Source organism: Rhineura floridana, chromosome 8 (genome assembly GCF_030035675.1).
Source record: "Rhineura floridana isolate rRhiFlo1 chromosome 8, rRhiFlo1.hap2, whole genome shotgun sequence".
Lineage (NCBI taxonomy): Eukaryota > Metazoa > Chordata > Lepidosauria > Squamata > Rhineuridae > Rhineura > Rhineura floridana.
Genome location: NC_084487.1, coordinates 32,247,584 through 32,267,488, shown reverse-complemented (window position 1 = coordinate 32,267,488; position 19,905 = coordinate 32,247,584). Strand labels below are relative to the sequence as shown.

At 41.4% G+C, this 19,905-nt stretch overlaps 1 protein-coding gene across 8 annotated transcripts in view; it reads right to left on the bottom strand.

The window, feature by feature from the left end:
• BRAF (B-Raf proto-oncogene, serine/threonine kinase) overlaps window positions 1-19,905 on the bottom strand; it is a 68,250-nt gene that overhangs the window by 6,081 nt on the left and 42,264 nt on the right. For 6 of the 8 annotated variants that reach the window (XM_061638780.1, XM_061638773.1, XM_061638776.1 and 3 more), the window contains 7 exons: window positions 19,397-19,481; window positions 17,395-17,571; window positions 14,687-14,733; window positions 13,808-13,926; window positions 12,865-12,996; window positions 11,121-11,255; window positions 7,917-8,070 (listed from right to left, as the gene is read on the bottom strand). In XM_061638780.1, the coding sequence (XP_061494764.1) occupies window positions 7,917-8,070; window positions 11,121-11,255; window positions 12,865-12,996; window positions 13,808-13,926; window positions 14,687-14,733; window positions 17,395-17,571; window positions 19,397-19,481 (849 nt within the window). Of the gene's footprint in view, window positions 1-3,669; window positions 3,797-7,916; window positions 8,071-11,120; window positions 11,256-12,864; window positions 12,997-13,807; window positions 13,927-14,686; window positions 14,734-17,394; window positions 17,572-19,396; window positions 19,482-19,905 lie in introns of those variants that run through there. The other 2 variants (XM_061638772.1, XM_061638777.1) reach the window with 1 other exon arrangement.

Here is a 19,905-nt window from a genome sequence, read left to right as displayed (position 1 = left end):
CTTCAAGCAGAGTTCAAATTAACCTATGGTTTAACATTAACAAGTAACTCCCTGGTCCCCACAGTGCTCTTCCTGCTCCTTTCTTCAGTGTGCAGAGGAGGAAACAAACCAGAGGCTGGCTTGCCTTATGCCCGAACCAGCACTTATGGTTTGTTTTACTTGTTACAAACCATAATAGTAAGCCAAGAATAAACGTTGGCTTGCCATGATGGTTTGTTAGGAGATAACTATGACCGCTAGTTGACATGTAATGGCAAGCCAAACTCTGGTTTGTTTCCTCCCCAATGTGCTGAAAGTAGTAGCGTGGAAGGACAGAAGTGCAGTCTTTTGAGCACAGGGGCAGGGTCATACCTCAGTGACAGAGCATCTGCTTTGTATACAGAAGGTTCCAAGTTCAATTCCTGGCATTTCCAGGTCAGGCTGGGATTGCTCCCCATCTGAAATCCTGGAGAGCCACTGCCTCCCAGTGTCAACAATACTGGGCTAGAGGGACCAATGGTCTGACTTGGTATAAGGCAGCTTCCTAAGTTCCACACCCAGCAAACTGCTTGTCCACATTAAACCATAGCTTAATTTAAACTATGGTTTAATGCAACATGCAGATGGCTCCAAACAGCAGGAGGAGCAAGGGCTGTCAAGGGCAGTGGAGTGACCAGCAGTCAACACTCAAGAGCTAAGGCATCGTTCAGTGGGGCAAAGCAGAGTGAGAACTCAGCCACACTAGAGTGACTGGTTGTTGCTCCAAAGAGAAATGAAAAATGTCATGCTCAACAAGTATCAGGCTAGGCAGGATGGGCAGCAGAACTACAAGGCTGTGGCGAACGGGTGGCACCGGCAGAGTGTTTTAAGGTTTTGCCTAGGGCAGAGCTGGAATATTTCCACTTCCTAAGCAGAAACTACGAATCTCTAGAAGCCCAAATAACTAGACACCTGGGCACAGTCTCATCAAGGATGCCTGTACACCAGAAAGTTAAGCACTAGAACCAGCATGTGGATAACCCATATTCTTTCTCTTGCAACTCTCAACACCTCTAAACAGCCCATTCTTCCTTAATGATGCTTGCCAGCACCCAAGTTCTTAAAAACAAAAAACAAATTTTCTAAATGAAGGAAAATTCTACAGCCAGAAGAATGAGAAGCAGATGGTGTCTTCATTCCCCACCAATTAGGATGTGGGTGGACTGAATGTTCTCTGGCAGAGGATTCACACTGATTCATGTTGGATTTATGGGAGCTTGCCTGCACCTTCACTGCCCTATTGTCCCAATGTGATTTGGGAAGTATGGTCCTCAAAAACCAAATGCTTTTTTTTGTTTCATTTGCTTTAAGATTGTGATAAGAGACATCCTGCTCTTCTTCTCTTTTAAGGAGGTGTTGGGCTAAGTAGCCTACTCCAAAAGTCTCTGCGCATTGCAGCATGATGAGTGCACATGAGCAATTGTGAGGATTTCCATATGTTTATCTCTGAAACAGACTCTTGTTGCTCAAAGGTCAGGGGTGGGCTGGTGGTAGTGGTGTTAGGATAAGGGAACTCTGGAAGAATGGCCCATATTCAGAAAGTGTGCGAAACACTGCTCTAACCAAATATGCAGATCAACACCTAAAATAGCCAAGAAAGGAACAGCAAACCAAAGTTGTGCTTTTATGGTTTAGATTTATAATACATGTGGCACACTATTTGTATGCCCAGACAAACTGCTTTATTCTCATTACACTGTGCACATCCACTGGACGTTTCTCCAACACAATGAGACACTGAAGTGAAGAGGAAGTGTCCAAGAATGTATCCATATCCATGTGCAGCTATCTATTCACTTCAGTGACATTTGTGCACAGAAGGCATGAAATGTGCCTGTGACTTGAAGCCACTCGCTACCACTACCCTTATACTCAGTATTTCAATGATATCTCTTGGTCCAATTTGTTGGCTGGAAAACATTTTGACTACATTTAACAGTCCCTGTAAAATGAAGCGTGTGTGGTTTTTAAGAACATGGTCCATGACGAGTTACACTTATTTTCCATAGGTACACCTTCTTTACTACAAAGACCATTCCCTTTCTTAGTTCTCCTAGAAACAGAGCTGAAGTACTGATCAACCACTGCTTGAATTCTGAATACTGACACACTTTCTCTCACCAGATTACCAGTTTCCACTAGAAACTGTTAGTGAGGGAGTGGTGGTCTCCACCCTTATACCTACTAGAATAGGGCAAAAGTGTACCAAGGCTTCTGTGGACACTAAGCTTCCTTCTAGTAGCATTTAACTTGCCTTTTTAGAAAAAGAAAGAAAGAAAGCCTTTATATTAATCACCACAGTAGATAATTCTGCTAAGTGATAGCATTATGATTCCACTAGAGGTAATCTACATATGTAACTTTGATCCCCCCCCTTTACTAGTTAAAAATAAGAATTAGGAATCATTTCACAAATGAGGATTAAGGGCAAAGCAAAAGGAGAAAGCAAAATGCAATCACTGCCATTTTTAAGCCAAGGACATAAGACACAGGGCAAGAAAAGGAGCAACATATAAAAAGTTGAGGATAGGCAAACAGTGAGAGATGTCAGTGTTGATCCAGCAAGTACCATTCCTTAACAAAAAAGACAGCAGATTGCCATTTAAGACAAGTTACTGCATATGAGAACACAACTGAGTTAACATAATTTAAAGTTTTTTTTAAAAAAAAGTACCAAAGCACAATTTTTGGAATGTGTAATTCTTTCAGAGGGGATGCAGCAGGGTTTTCTTGTTAAAACATATTCAATTCTACCTGAGAACTCCTGTTTATGAAACGTTAGGTACCTGACATTATCTTGCACCTTTTAAAATAGGTACATTTGTATTTCATAGTCTGCATTAGACTTTTTGGACATCCCCAAAAAGTTACACACAAACACACAGAATCAAATGATATCAACACAAAATAAGAAGCTACACATTTAAAACTTTGCTATAATTTTGTAAAAATGATTTGTCTGTTGCTGGACCGACAAAAAAATTAAAAAGCCTCCCAACCCTTTCTGAAAGTGCACTAAAAGGAAAGATGGGGGAAGGGGCGACTTTGAATAGGAGATAAAAGCAATTCTGGAATGAGACGGTGCAGCATCCCCTTTTCCTTCAAATTAATCTTTTCTCAAACTCCCCCTTCCAAAAATCTGCCAATTTGGCTGAGCCCTTTTTACTTGAAAGAGCTGATGCTCATTCAGCTGAAAAGGATATACTGCATTTATCCCATTGATCAGTAAGCACACCAGGGAAAAAAAAGACCACACACAACTTAGAAAAAAAATCAGACCAGAGGATGATTGCTTTGATTAGCTCTGTCTCATCAGATGTTCAGCCTCTGATAATCCGTTGTTAAGAGGGAGAAAGCCGACCAGCAGACCATCCCAAGCCTATGATCCAGCAGGAGTTCCAATCTCATCATCATGCCACCAGAAAGTCAAAGCGCAGCCCCTCCTCTCTCCTGGGAATGATGTCAACGGAACAGGCAGCCACTGAGGGGGGTCTCTGAATGCACATGGCATTTAGATTGGAGGTGAACATACAGGCAACAGAGAGATTCTGGGTTTCTAGCAAGATACTTTCCCCTCCCACCAGAAGTTGGATTGGTAATTCCATTCTGTCTCCTCTAAGTGTACAGATCTCTTTTCTCTAAATAGGTTTTTTTTTTTTTGAGGGGCAGAAGAGAGTCTGGATGTTATAAAAAGAAACGGTAGGAACACAAAACTTTAAAAAATGAGAGTGGATTTGCTGCCAATGTTGCCGTGGCTACTTGAACGCTGCAAATTCGCCTGTAGAGGGAGGACAAGAGCTGAGTTTTAAAAATTGGGTTTTATTCATCAGCAAGACAGAAACGTTATCCAGTATAAATTTGACGCTATATACCGGATGCAGCAGATGTTAGGGGGAAATGCAATTGTTAATAATTAAATGTATAGAAGGATCTTGTTGGCAGAGACAGAAGACAAAGTTACTCACACAAAATCTCTTGCTGAACTAAGAGTCACAAAAAAAGCAAACTTGGACCACCTTGCAGGATATTAACAGTCCTCAGGAAGAAGAGGTTGTCATGAAGAATGTGCAAATACAAAGCGTTATCATGGTTTTTAAGAATCCTACCAACATGCTATAGCTCACAAAGAAGCGATAGCCAACACAGTGACAGATGCTGCCTCAGTGTCAGAAGAAGTAGAGCAAGTGAAAGGAACCTTTGTTCATCCAGATGTTGCTGAACTACAACTCCCATCATTCTTGGCCATAAGCCATTCTTGCTGGGGCTGCTGGGAGTTGAAGTTAAGCAACATCCAGAGGGACAAAGGTTCCCCACACCTGAAGTAGGATCTTCTTGCCACTTTTGTCTACTCTACAAACCTGCAACATTCCAGCTGTTGATTTAGAAGGCTGAGAATGGATGGATCTTCCATTTACTGTCACACGATGGAGTTAATGGCATTTATCTGAAGAAGCTATACTCTGAAAAACTTAAAAGGTACACTTTCTAGTAGCTTGACTTCAGAACAGCAGATTACCCAAAGTCAATCCCATTAGCATATATGTAAATTGCTCACTGTGTTAATACCCTATGAACCCTGCACAAAGAGAGCTTGCATGCTCTGACAGCACACAGAGTCAAGAGTGCTTGTTCTTTCTCCAGCTTATTACATAGATCTCTGGTCTCTTTTATCTTAGCAAGCCCCTAGGTAAGCTAACGGCTTCACAATTCGCTACAGTAGAAAAATCAGTAAAATATTGTGCCTTGGTGCTAATTTTAATAGCATCCATGTTCTCTCAGCCCTTCTAAAACATTTTCTTTGGTAACCAGTTTCAGTCCATTTAACACAGATTGCTGGCTAGTCAGTAAATAAGAATTACTCCTCCACTGCTCTTCTAGTCTTCTTGCTTCTGCTAATCATTCAGAGCATTAATTGGTGCTGATGGACTGTGAAGATAAAACTATTAATTTGAAGAGGCAGAGTATGAGGTTCCACTAAACATTTTGCCTAGCCACAGACAAAGAGCTTTTTACGCAAGAAGAGCAGCATGCTCAGTGTCTTTCCTCACACCTAGCTATGCAAAGCATAAAGAGGCAATGATAATAAGCCTATCTAAAGGCTTGTTAGCATTCAGAGCCCTCCTGGTCTCGGGTTCAAAACTGGAACATCTGAAAGTTTAATTTGAGGATGTGGTGGTGGTAAATAATCAGGACTGTAGTATCCTAAAATTACATGAGCTAGCTGAAAAACAATTCCTTAAAAGCACCTCTAATTCTTTGAACAGAGAACCTCCTCAGAGCCACTTTGCAGAAGCAACATAACCTAGCAATGTGCCCATCAATGCTTTTTGAATCGCAGCTGGCCATAAAAAAGGTGTAAGAAACTGTCCTGGATACAAAACATACAACTGCTCAGGAGGCAGTTGGCTGGAGGGATAAAGGCAGTCACGGCTGAGCAACGATCAAGGGCAAGAGAAACCTGATACCCATTACTAAAAAGGAGGCATTAAGGCTGCTCTCTTTACGCAGTGCAGGTGCGTGACTGCTAAGTGACTAGCAGTGGCCACACCACAGACACAAGCCATGACTCCACACTGGGCACTGCCAGCCACTCATAAGCCATGTGCATGCCCAGTGCTAAGGCAGCAGCCCCCACACCCCTGCTGCCAACTCACAACATCCCTTGGAAAGAGTGCCAAGTGTCACCACTCAGCAGCAGCTGCTTCAGCAGCTGATAAGCCATCCCTGTCCAAAATTGATGAGGTGTAGAAATTGACTCCTTTTTAGCATTGCTGGTGAGACACAAGCTTCAGCTTAGCTCCCATTATCCATCTTTTAAAAGCTAGCCTGTCCCAGTAAGTGGAGCACTTATGCACTCCCAACTGTCTCAAGCAGGCGGTGATGTAGGCTTCTTTTGCACTTAGGGTTGTCACAGGCTCAAGCAACTTTTCACCTCCTGTCCCAACCCAAGCTGACACCAATGGTTAGAAAGGAGCTTACACCTTCCTCCAGGGCCAGAGGACCTCTGACCAGGCAGCTTCAGCTGGCTCCAGGTGGCCCTCAGCATAATGCCTGGTTGGGAGCCCCTTGCTGTACCAGTGTCCCTTCCCAGGCAGGTTACTCCCATCAGCATCAGGCAACAGTCATCTATCTAAATTTCCAACAATGGCTCATAGTTCTGCTACATACAAGGGATTGCAGGAAATTTAAATGGTGGTCACCTGGTGCTAAGCATTGGGGGGGTGAGTGGGGGTAGATGAGGCATGGGGCCCCAACAGTTGCCCAAGAATGTTTTGTGCTGATGCTGGGCTTGACTTCCATTCCCATCCTGGGAAAGATCTATTGCCTTTTCAGCAAGGCATACTTTGTTCTTCAAGAACCAGCTAATTTAACAGTCCATTTCTACTTTCAAAGGTCCTGTAGTCACAAGATTAAATGTTCTACTCCATCAGCTATGCACTAGCTTTAGAAGAAATTGCCTACTTCCATGTGTCTGACAATAAAATAGAGTAAGAACACTTCTGAAAAACTTCTTCAAATCACGCACTATCTTGTTTGATAGAGGCCAACCATGGCGAACAGTCTACAATTTATCAGGAATCAGAAAATAAGTGAGATGGTCATCATCTAGGCAAAAAAGCTTGACACTGGAGATCCTACCAAAGGTTATTATCTGAATCATTGTCATCAGAGCTCATTGTAACATGAAGCAATGAAAGACAATACTACGGTTTACCTGTTCAAGGTAGATACTCCCAACAGCAACAAAAATGGGGGAAGGGGGAATGTAAAGTCATTTCTCCCAGGATCCTTGACTTCCAGATTTCCTTACTGGAAATGTAAGTGGATAAATTCCATACACAAGCATAAAATGTTTTCTCCACAGAAAGGAGAATTCAGAAGAAATTTTAACTCACATAAAGTTGAGCAATAGCAGCAAGCCACTGACTTTGTAAAAGAGTTGGTGGTGAAATCTTCTTTTCCCACCTTTAAACAACTTTTAAAGTTTACCACTTTGCTTTTACAAGACCATTTCCCCCCATTATGGGCATCACTGTTTAAAGCATGGCCACACAGACAACAAGCAAGACTCACTTGGGTTTTTTAAGGTCCCCTTTAGCCTATTAAAAGTCTAGTAATGCTTATTAACATGCCTGAAGCAGACTGGTGCAAAGGCATGGATCCAGCAATGATTTTAAACAGATGAAAGAGGTGTAACAAGAGCTGGACCAGCATAGTGGCAATAAAAAATAACAAACCAACCAACCCAAGAACAATAACAAAAACACACAAGAGACTTCTAGTTCCAAGTCAACAACAATTTCCAATGAGCAGGAAGGTCAGAAAAGAAGCTACTCACAGCCGAAGTGTTTATGTCCTGTGACGCTTGCTCACCTTTACTCATTACAAACGTGAGTGCAGTTGGCCTTTTCATCCAAGTTCTTTTTGCCTTACTTCTACCCACTGCCAGCAATTCTGCTGACATGAGAAACTAACATGGCTGCTACTGCAGGACTGAAGGAACAAAACAGCTTAACATATGAACATAAAATTGTGCCACCTATACAGCACAGGTGGCAAAACAAACAAACAAAGTTGACCTATGACCCAAACATAAATGGATATATATTTATATGCATGTGTGTGTGAAAGAGCTTTCAATGACCTTTCCCTTTTCTACTGAGTAGCCTTTCATGACCCTTTTTGTGGTGGCAATTCCCAGGCTGTCCATTGCCAGCAACAGATATCATTCTGGGAATATAGGAGACTCAGTGTTAGGTAAGTTATTATGCAGTCAGTGAACCTTCCCTAAAATAAAAAAACAACAGTTTGTTGGAATCTGAAACGTGTGCACACATGGGGGACCTACCAAACACACAGTCACATGCTTTCAATTTTTCAGTTTACAGAAAACCCACCGTATCCCCCTGCCTGAATGGGTGTTTTTGGAGAAGCGCAAGCATACAGACTAAAATCCTCTGTCTGGAAACCAGCCCGGTTCAAGGAGGGCTCAGATGCACTGCGGTGAATTTTTGGCAACGACCGGGCTAGGAGTTCAATAGAGGCAAGGATCTGAAAACAGAGGGGAAAAAGAGAGAGTCAAGTGTTGCAGAGTGGAGACAACAGTGCAGTTCCAAACTGAAGTAAATTAATTCTCAACAAGATGTGATTCTGACATCATGCTACAGCTCAGTGATACAGCACATGCTTTGCATGCAAAAAGGTCCCAGTTGTGATCCCTGATGTCTCCAGGTACACTCCTGCCTGAAAGCTGGGAGAGCTGCTGAGTGAGTTTCAGCACTGAGTCAGTGTCAGCAATACTGAGCTAGACGGACCAATGGTCTGACTTGATATGAGGCAGCTTTCTATGAAATGCTCCTTGAGAAATCTAGTAAAACAGAGAAGAAACTGCCCTTTAGGAATGAAAGCTGCTCCTCCTACCAAGCTGGTGAAGATGGCAACGGGCCCACCTGCTTTAGCTCTCCTGGCTTATGAGGCAACATCAGAATTAAAGGCTTCAGAAATGTCTGATTGCTTAAAGCACTATTTATTTATTTAATTTGTATCCCTCCCTTCCTCCCAGCAGGAGCCCAGGGCGGCAAACAAAGCACCAAAAAACTTTAAGACTTCATAAAAACAGATATTAAAATACATTAATACAAAATAGTATTAAAAACAATTAAAAAAAACCTTTAAAAAGGGTTAAAAACATTATTAAAAAAACATATTAAACAATTTTGACACAGATGCAGACTGGGACAGGTCTCAACTTAAAAGGCTTGTTGGAAGAGGAAAGTCTTCCAAAGGCACCGAAAAGATAGCAGAGATGGCGCCTGCCTAATATTTAAGGGGAGGGAATTCCACAGGGCAGGTGCCGCCACACTAAAGGTCCGTTTCCTATATTGTGCAGAACGATCCTACTAGAACACAACTAAGGAACACTGCAATTTAAGCACCGAAATGACTATGTAGAAGTAAATTCAGAACAGCAGTAGTGCTGTAATTGCTCGTTGTATCCCCATCTTCTTGCACAGGGCATGAAGACTGACTATGTGGTAGATGCCTGATACTCTCCATGAGAATGAACAGTCTCCTAGTCTGCTAGTCTTCAGCCGGCAGGTTATGACCCACCTGGCTCCTGCCCAGTTTTCAAGTGAGTTGTACCAGTAATACTGCTACCACCACAAGTTTTGGGTTTTTTTTTTCCTTTGGAGGGGGATAGGGAGAGAGGAGTAGAAATGCAGACATAATATGCTAAAAAATTAAAATTTGGTCCCATTTTACATGTTAGGCTTAATGTGGGTCCCAAATTGGGAAAAGGCTGAAGAATCTTGTTGTAGCCAATGGTGGGTTAAATGGACCCAGTGGGCCCTTATGCTGATGTGATTTCTTGTCATCAGAAGAAATGGAGAGATAGAGCTGAGTATCATTCTATATTGTTGACGTGCACAACAGGGAAAATTTTCTCAATTCGGAGCATATTGATAACAATATCTGAAGCTGCATCATGGAATGAGAAAGCAAAAATACAAAAGTGGTGGTGGGGAAGTGCTTTGTAGTAGTAAAACTGGACTTGCAGCTATTTGATAGCTTACGTTGAAAAGACCCACGCTATTACCACTTGAATGGAGACAGTCACACAGACAAAGGGAGACACAGTAGCTAGACTCTTTCTCTACCAGAGCCTATAGCAACCATTCTATTATTCCACATGCTGACCAGGCTACTATTACCCTAATATCCCCAAGCTAGGTACATGGTAAAGGGCAATCTACTTTGTGCTCTAAAAGAATGTGCATTTGTGATATGAAACTAATTCAGAGCAAGTTTAAATAAAAGAATTCTCTCCTTCCCTGCTTTCTCAGAAATGTAAAGCTATTTTCAGTTAGGGCTGAATACAATCTCATGGTAGTTGGAGTCGGCTGAGGATGGGGCCTTTAAAATGGCTGTGGTGGTGCCGCTTTTTAACAATTAATTATTACAGCAGAAAAGCATGCCACTAGCTGCAGCAGTCGCACCAGTTTTCATTTATTTTGGCCTCCAGAGCTCTCTGCTTCAGCTGCCACTAGGTTTCCCTGAACTATGCTAACAACCCTCGTGTCATCCATCGTCGCTGCTTTGCTTGCATCTTCCAGGACAATTTGGGGTGAACACGGTGCTGGGCAGAGCAGAGGGGGCCTCTGCCTGTTACAGAGATGTTTGGAACCAACTACCCTGCGAGGAAGAGCAGGTCCATCTGCTATGAGAGTGATGGCATCAAACAGGCCACTGGGACCCATACCTGTTGCAGAGTGAGTGTCAAAAAGCCAGCAGATCCCAGCTATGCCTACAAGACCCCTTTCTCTGTAAGGTCAACAACTTCCAGCTGTATTAGTCACTTCTGGAAAGGTCAGGTCATCAGGCCAATTTCTCAGGGGCCCACCAACACCCATCTTTGAATGGTGAACAATCAATGTCTATACAGCTGGTTGTTATTGGTGCTGATTTTACTTGTTTTCCTCTTCTTTTCCCATCCCCTTTTCCTTTCGTGTTATATCTCGTAAGCCGAAGAGCAGGTACTTTGTTGTGATTTTTCTGCCTGTTGTAGCAATTGTAATGTGCTGTGCTAGACACCATATGATTTTTCCCCATTTTAAATCTTTATTAAGAAAACCATACAACGCAGATAAAACAAAACAAATTCACAACACAAATTAACACAGATCGAAGCAGGGTGGGAAATGAGGAGATACTCAAGCAGAACACGGTATATGATTTTTAGCTGTATTTTTACAGACATGCTGTGGACCACCTGAATGAAGCTTGCAGACCACTAGTGGTCTATGGACCAGTTTGGGAACTCCTGCTTAAAAAAAGTAAGGTTGCCGCTAGCACAACCAGATGTATTTCTTTTTTTACAGTAAAAAGAAAAACAGCACTGCATCCACAGTAAGCATCCCATCCTCTGCCATAAAACCACCCAAACCATTTCATCCTCCATCCCCAAAAGCATCAAAATTGTCCTTCACCTCTTGGCTGACTAGGGAGGTCATTTTGATGCAGTCCTTTCACCCGATGTCCTGTTTGAATTTAATACTAAAAAGTCAGTTGGTCTGTGAATTCCAAGTAGGAATATTTCTTACCTGTGGGAAGAGGGGTCGTTCATCCCTCTTCTTTTTCAAGCATTCTGCCATTAGCCTCTTCATGGCTTTGGGACAGTTACTTCGCACTTTGCTGAGATCTGGAGAGAGGTATCCTCGCCCCACCATAAAAATGATCTTTGTTTGGAGCAGGAGGGGGAAAAGTAGAAATGAGAAGATTCAAACACACTTCTACCTTCTACATATTAAATTGGGGGAGGTGAAGTAATAACTAAAAAAAAATCTGAGAGTTCAGGCTTGCACAGAACTTGTGATCTTTCAGCCTATCCCATATTTCAAAGTTTTTCTACACCCAACTCACAATTATTTTCATACTGGAAGGTACAAAATTCACAGTAATTTGTGTAACACACTCACCAATTGTACCTTGGGATCATCATATTGTGGTTAGAAATGAATGAATGAATGAATATAAACACCCCTTCAGAGATATAAACACAAGCACACACACAGTAGCATTGCCAGGGCTTTTTTTGTGACAGTACTCACTGGTACAGAGGACCAGCATCTCTCTCTCTCTCTCCCCTTTTTTTCCAGCCCATAGCAGCCGTTTTGTACTGGCACCCATGACATTTTTATCAAGATGAGTACCCACATCTCATTTTTTACCAAAAAAGCACCGGACATTAGTACTGAATAAACTATACTAGCTTTGAGTCAACCCAAAGATGGATACTAAATTGGCCTATGTCCTGCCCCTTTTAAGTACAGTGAGCAAAATATTAGACTTGTCACCAAATATCTAAGGTAGTGCTGCTAAATTTTAATATACAATCTATACAAGCCATCTGCCAGTCCACTGAATATTGTCACAGTGAAGAAACACCTTGGTATGCAGGAATAGCCAGGACTTTAGGCATGACCATGAAGATGAGCACACCCAGTGGGATTTCTCAATCTTCCTTAAAAAGCAGAGTATGTACCACATCACAAGCTGCTTCTGAAAGTTCTCTCAGTTTCAAAAACCATTTGGCATAGCATGAAGGGTGGTGTTGGCAAAAAAACCGTGCCCAAAGCCCACACCCCTGGGGGCCCCTGAACTAGTTTTGCTGTTCTTTGTATCCGGGCAGTCATGCTGCCCAGTTGCCAGTTGTTCAATGTAACATAATCTATAATTGTGCAGCACCAGATCTCACCAAAGATGACACAAGTATTGAAATACTTAAGGACATGGTAAGGATCAAAGAAAAATAAATAGGGTAGTTGGCATTTCATCCTCTGGATTTCTTATGAGAGCATTTCACTAACTTTACATGATGTCAAAATTGTGCTTGTTCATTGCATGCGTCTCCCACCTTTCCTTCACGGAGTTCAGTTCAACAGACCAAGCAGATTATCCCATTTTATTTCCCCAACCCTGCAAGGTAGACTAGGCTGAAAATGTATGACTTGCTCAAGGTCACATGGCCCATGTCTCTCTGGTCCAAGTGCAACCCCATCAAATGCACAACACTGACTCTCAAGTGAGGGGCTAATGGAAGACTACGCAAGCACAAGCCCCAAAGGGGAATCATTAACATTTCTTGCTTTATTCTATTTCCTTATAATCAAAAAGTTGGTGGTTAATTTTTTTTTAAGTCTATACAAAGAATAAAATGTCAATTCCACAAAAGGCCATTTTACAAGTTTCAATCACTCATTCATTATTTCAGGTAACACCACATGATGAGAACACAAAAACACCAACTGAGATTCATTAGACAATTCAAAACCATCCCTGTCTTACCTGGTCCCTGTTATTGATGTTAGAATATGGTAACTGCCCAGTCATCAGCTCATAAAGCACAATCCCAAATGCATACACATCTGACTGAAAGCTATATGGGTTTTTATCCTGCATCCTAATTACCTCTGGTGCCTGTAATATAGAAGAGAATTGCTTTATTCTATTGCAATGATAGACTACTTTCTTACATTTTATGTCATCAACTCTGGAGATCCTATTTCTGAAAGGGCAACATAAAAGTCTTTCACAGACGTAAGATGTCTACTACAGCCACACATTTAACACACAAATTAACAGAAATTAAGCAATCAATTCCCTGGATATACAAACTGTTTGAAGGAAAGTTTTGATTACTTTTCAGTGATTATAAAATGAGAGAGTTCTCAGGCCAACATTTAGTGTAAATACAAAGTTGACTGTAAAACAGCTCATACTGGATGAGAATCACAAGGGATCAGCACACTGGGATTACATCTCCAGTAAGAGGAAAAAAGGATGTGTCCTTTGGAGTACCATACAAAAAGCAGAAGGTCCCCATGTGGAGCACCATACAGACTTCTAGTGTGTAAGTTATTTATTACATTTATATCCCTCCTTTCTTCTAAGGAGGTCAATATGGTGTACATAGTTCTCTTGCTCCCCATTTTATACTCATACAACCCTGTGAGGTAGGCTAAGCTAGGAGACTGTGACTGGGCCCGAAGTCACCCAGTGAGCTTCACAACTGAGCAAGGATTTGATACCCTGGTCTCCCACGTCCCAGTCTAATATTCTAACCACTGCATTACCACACCGGATCCACAGTGAATTATAAATGTTGGGACCCAGACAAGCCAAAAAGGTCGTCTTTATTCTAGAGGTGATGGAGATACATCTAAACAGGAGATGGTGTCAACTACTGGAGGCAGCAAAAGATTGTTGTGAGAATACCCCCTTTAATTACCATCCATAGAATTGATCCAGACAACTGTTCAAACTGATGGGACCCGCTCCATCGTGATTTCACTGTTGCTAGACCAAAGTCACCTATTTTTACTGTGAGGTCTTCATGAAGAAATATATCTGAACAGGATATGTAAAGAAAAAGAAAAGCAAAAGCAACCCTAACTTCCCATCAGTATATACTGTGGCTGTTCAACTACAATAAAGCCTGGATCATCAGCCCACATTATAATCTAATTGCTACTCCAGATTCTAAGCTAAAATTTGAACAATGCTCCTATCATCCAAGAGTAAGCACCATAACAAACCAGGGAAGAGTGGCTTCAACTGGGTTGATTATATGATGTCTTCAAAATCTGAAAAGGCTAGTGGAAGTTTCAGACATAACAGATGTTGGTTTGAGAGGAAGCAGACATAATGCTTCCAAGGGGGCATACAATGAGGCACAACAGATGTGCATGGTACTTCTTCAATCAAGTCTTGATTTATGTCTGCCTAGATGTTGCCATCACATACCAAAGAACAAATCGCCCTGATTCAGCAAAGGAGAACTAGATGCATATTGCTTGCTGGACTAGTTAATCACAAAGGTAAACTGAAATATGAATCTGAATGCAGATACTGATTTGTTTACATTTCATGGTTTTCAGTAAAAATTTGGATGCACATCCTCAACCTGTTTTACTGCAGCTAGTTAGGCATAAATACCTTTAAAAAACTTGAGTGAAGCAAATGACAGTTTGGCATTTTGCACTCAGATCATCAACTGATCTCACCTAACTGTACTTTTCCCTCTCTTGTTTTCAGCACAGATACTCACTTTGAGGATGTGGGAGGGGGAGGAAGAACAATAAAGGTCATGCTCTTAGAAAAAGGATACTATTACTCTTGAGGTCTCTGTGGATGATTGACTTGGCATGCAAGTAACTGAAAAGCAACAAAATATTATATAGTGAGTTGACTATACATTTTGCTTATGTTATCAAAAGCCTTGGTGAAGCTGAGCAATTTTAAAGAACACCCACATATGACAGGAGGCAGTCTCTAGTGTCCAAGCCATTTATTTAACTTACTGTATCTATCTCCCACCCTTCCTTCAAGGATTTAGCTTGCTATGTCAAAATACTGGCACCTTCAATGCCCCAATCTTTTTTAGAAACCTGGGTTGCAGTCCAGCACATGCTTACTATGCACGTTTGCAGCACTTGCTGCCCACTCCCCTCTGGGAGGAAAAGCCTAGAGCTTGGACTTTGCCAGGGCCCAAAGAGACTGTCATCTCTAATATATTGTAACTTTTATTTGAATTGCTGGTTTTCAGTGTAAGCTGCTTTGGGGTGCCATTCTTGGGTGAAAAGCAGGGTATAAACACAAAAACAAATGACTAGGAATTAAGCTGAATAGAAACCAATGCAATTCAAACAAAGTACATATGATTAGGATTGGGCAGTCTGAATTGCAGTGCCATGCCAGCTTTAACAGAGCTTCATATTTATTAGCCTAAGCGGCATTTATGATTCCAGCATATTCTGTCCCTCTAGCATCACAAAGCACTGCTGCCAATCCACAATTTATTCACACCCACTTTAAATGTTTTGGGAAAAGATGGAGCATGAGAAATCATTCCTCTTTAATTCAGAACATTGTAGAGCAACAGAACTCATATGCATATCATCTCTGTGACTGAGAAAACTTGTAACCATGCTGTTTGTTACAAGTAAGCCAGTCTGCAACAAGGCTTGGCTTGGGGAACAGAACAGAACACAGCAGGGCATATGCATGCTGGAGGAAGCCTGATGGGGATGCAGGTCAATGACTTGTGCCTGTGCAGATATGCCAGGAGGCAGCAGAAAGTGTGCTTACTCTCAGCCTTTCCAGCCCATGTGTCTGTGTCATCTTTATTAGGAGTGGGTATTTTAGTTACCTATTCATCTTTTTACTCACAGAAAAGCAATAGTTTAGGCATAAACTCCCTTAGTATCATAAGTAAGCACAAATAAAGTTGTATTAAAAATGCATTGGTAAAGACATTTCTCTGCTTTTATAGTCACCCAAATAGAGCTACTGATTAGTCATTTGAGCTGTTGGGTGTTTTATGACAAGATGCTGGATGTCAGCCCTTGTAAACATCATGATCTGATGTTAGCTGGAGGAAGAATGTATGGTTTTATTCTAGTTGTCTTCAGTATAAACTAAACATGAGGAGAATCTTTAAACAAGGTTTGAAATAAACCTAGTAAAGAAAACAAATGTTTGCTATAGGAAAGAAGAAAGGCCTCCAAAAATATTATTGGAGAAGTTGGAAAAAACAAGAGCTCAAAGTAATGGACCTACTTGGCAAATTTTTGTAAAAGGTTCCAAGAGGCTAACGTGGACTTCCGCATTAAAAATGACAATTAAAAGAAGTTGTGGAAACAGTTTATCAATGTGACATATTTAGCATCTAAACTGAATAAATGGCTAAGTGCAAAGTGATACACTTGAGGCAAAAAGGCCTAACTTCACATATACATTAATGGAGTTTGAACTGGTGGAGACAGACCAAGAAAGAAATCTTGGAAACATGGTGGATAACTCAATGAAATTATTGACCCAACTGTCAAAAAGGCAAATTTCATCAAAGGATTGAATCAGAAGTAGAACTGCCAATATCATAACTACACAAATCTACGGTATAACTGATATTGATGTTATGTTAATTGTGATTTGATTTGCAATGATGCGACTAATTTATTTGTATGTAAACTGTTTTGAGGTCATTTGTCATGAAAGTGGTATAAAAGCTCAAATCAAATCAAACAAATAAAAAATGAATATTGTGCACAGTTCTGACTCGCGCCTCTCAAAATGGTACAGCTGAAGAAAGTGCTGAAAGGGGCAAACAAAATGAGTAAAGGACTGGAGCAACTCAAACAACATGGAAAAGTTACAACGCTAGGGCCTTTTTAGTTTAGGGAAAAAGGAGAGGAAGGGGGACATGATAAAGGCTCAGAAAATTATGCATAGTGTGGACAGAGTTTTTCTTCCTCATTAACAATAGAACCTGGGGTCATTCAGTGAAGCTCAATGGAAGCAGTACTTCACACAGCACATAGTTAAACTGTGGTATTTGCTACCACAAGATGTAGACCAACAAATTCTTGTTTGTGGGCTTTCCACAGGCATCAATTTGGTCCTTATGGGGAACAGGATGCTGGACCGAATACGCCATTGGGCTGACTCAGCAGTGTTATATATAGATTTCCTTAAACTCAGCAACAAATTACAATCAGTCTACAAGTCAAACCAGGTATTTGCTTTTTTTTAAATGTTCAAAGCTGAAATCATCCCTACTGATTGAAGCTACTTATGAAGCTGCTGAATTACCTCCTATATTATAGATTGGGAACCTGTGACTCTCCAGATGTTGCTAGACTAGAACTGCTGTCATCGCTGCCCACTGGTCATGCTGACTGGAGCTGATGGGAGCTGTAGTTCAACAACATCTGGAGGGTTACAGGTTCTCTATCCCTGCCATATGTGCTAGAAAGCTCAGTGTGCAGAGAATCATCAGTTTTCTCCCTCCTAATCAGTAAGCGATACTATACTTACTCCATTCCTTGTGCCGTCTGCCGTGCAATATCAATGAGCTTGATCATCTCAAATTTGGTCTCAATGATGTGTAGATGGTGATATAGACTGGAGCCTTCACACCACTGTGTAACTATAGCCAACTGTGGTTTTGTTGAATAACCCATAAAAAGTAATATATTCACATGTCTCGTTTTCCTGTAAAAAGGAAGGGGTGCTTAAAATCGCTGAAAGTAATTTTATGATCTAATACAAACTAAGAAATGAAGGGTTCTACCTATGTATGTGTTCTGATAAGATGAATGCTGTTGGATCAAACTGAAGTCCATCTAGTGCAGATTTCATACAGACACCATGGCTGGTAAGCTATGGATAAATGCACCCTTCTTGAATCCCCCTTTAAAGCCATCTAAGTTAGTGGCCACTGCCATATCCTACACCAACTAATGCAATAAATTAATTATGCATCATGGGTTGTATCTGATGGTGACTTTGCCTTAGTGCAGGGCTGGGGTAGTTGTGCCCCTGTATGGCCAATGATCAGGGATGATGAGAACAGTCCAGTAGCATTTGTATTGCTACAGGTTCCTCACCCCTGCCTTAAGCAGAAAGTGCTTTCCTCTCTCAAGTTGGGGTACCCAACTTTTGCCAGTCCTACCTACCTACTGCAGCCCTCCACACTATATTCCATTCTGATCTGGAGGAACAGCTTTTTAGGGAGGAGAGGAAGATGGAGCTTAAGTCTCTCATTCTCACACTCACACACTCTTACTCTCACACACACTCTCACTCACTCTCACTCACTCATACACACACACTCTCACTCACTCACTCTCACTCACACTGTGTGTGTGAGAGAGAGAGAGTGAGTGAGAGACAGAGAAATCAGCAAAAATTGGGCGCCCCAACATGTGCAAGCAGAAGCACTTTCTGCAATGACAAAGCCAACACTGGATACAACCCTATGTGAAGTATTGTCTACACAGATTCCCCTGCCAATCAACTGAATTGAATGACCTGCATTCTGAGAGAGGGAGTAAACCTTCTATCTGCTGTGATAGACACTGTGAAAGATGAGCACAGATTGTGCCTAGAAGGCTCACAGTTGGCATTTGACAAGACAAGTTGCAGTGTATTCTTGCCTCATGACAGGAATGCTTCTGTTCACAGTTCCAGCCAGCCATGGCCTCCTCCAGGACACACCACTCATCTCCCCCATCTCCCCTGGTTTGCTGCTTTTCTTCTCCAGCTGACACACAACATACTTTGGCTACTGAGCATACTCTGTCCTCGTTAGGCTATTTTTTTCTTTTGGGGTGGGGTGCTCCAATTGATTTTTTATATACTCAGGGTTTCCCTAAGCATGTTGATACCTCCCCCTTGTTTCGTAGCAGCCCCAGTTTGGATATACAGTGCCTTGCAAAAGTAATCACACTTATGCAAGCAACATGTTTCAGCTTTTTATGTTTCTTACAAACATTTCCCAACATAAAACCAATGTCACCTTACAAAAATTGATTTTGAGTTTCAATGTTTCAAAATACAGTATCATACAGAACGAAATTACAATGTACCATTTGTAATTCAGTAATATGAGAGCATTGGTCAGGGCTCTGATTACTTTTGCAAGGCACTGTATAGTTGTTGGCACTCAGCACTTGAATTCACTCTGAGACGGAACGATGGAGCTGAAGGGCAAGGCCAATGAACAGTGAGAGCAGAATAGGCAAGAATAAGGGTCAACTAAGGCTATGAAGGTAGCACAGAAAAGAATTGTTTTTTCCCCCTCAAAACAAACACATGGCTTAACAATATGGAGGTATCCAATATTCCTTTACTGTGTGGGAATAAAAACAAATTTACAATGGATAGCAGAGGACCAACGCAAAGCAGGAAAATACAGGCTGCTTATCAGCAGAATGACTGAGAGAAGCACAGGGTTCGAACAAGTGCTCAAGATCATTGGCTTCTCAAGGGAAGTTACACCAGTTATGTCATTAAAATGTAACTAACACAATCTTACCTGAGCACTCCTACTTCATTTTTAAAGGCCTGCAATTGCTGAGGGGTGGGGGCTGTAACATTCAACATTTTCACTGCAACATCACCTTAAAAAGCAATTTAAAAAACAGCTTAAAACATGCAGCTCAATTTTAAAAAAGAAGCACAAAACTCCACTATTGATATGTAGTCTTCTATACAAAAACATTTAAATAATTAGTATGCAGAACACAAAATATTCCACAAAAGTCTCACTATGAAAACACACATTGGCCAAAATGCAAAGAATTACTGTAGGTTCAATCAAGGGTTTGGGAATGCTCAGTGGAATGCTGACTTCCCCCCCTTTTGACCAGTATTCTCATGCCACATCACAAACTGCTCTTTGATTTCTGTGCCCTCCATTTCAAAAGAGGTGGCCACACAGCATAGAAAACTGCTATTCAAGAAACACAAGACTAAAGCCCCACTAGGCGCACAAAACTGGCTGCAGAGGCTTTGGATCCCAACCACTGCATTTTAAGAACATAA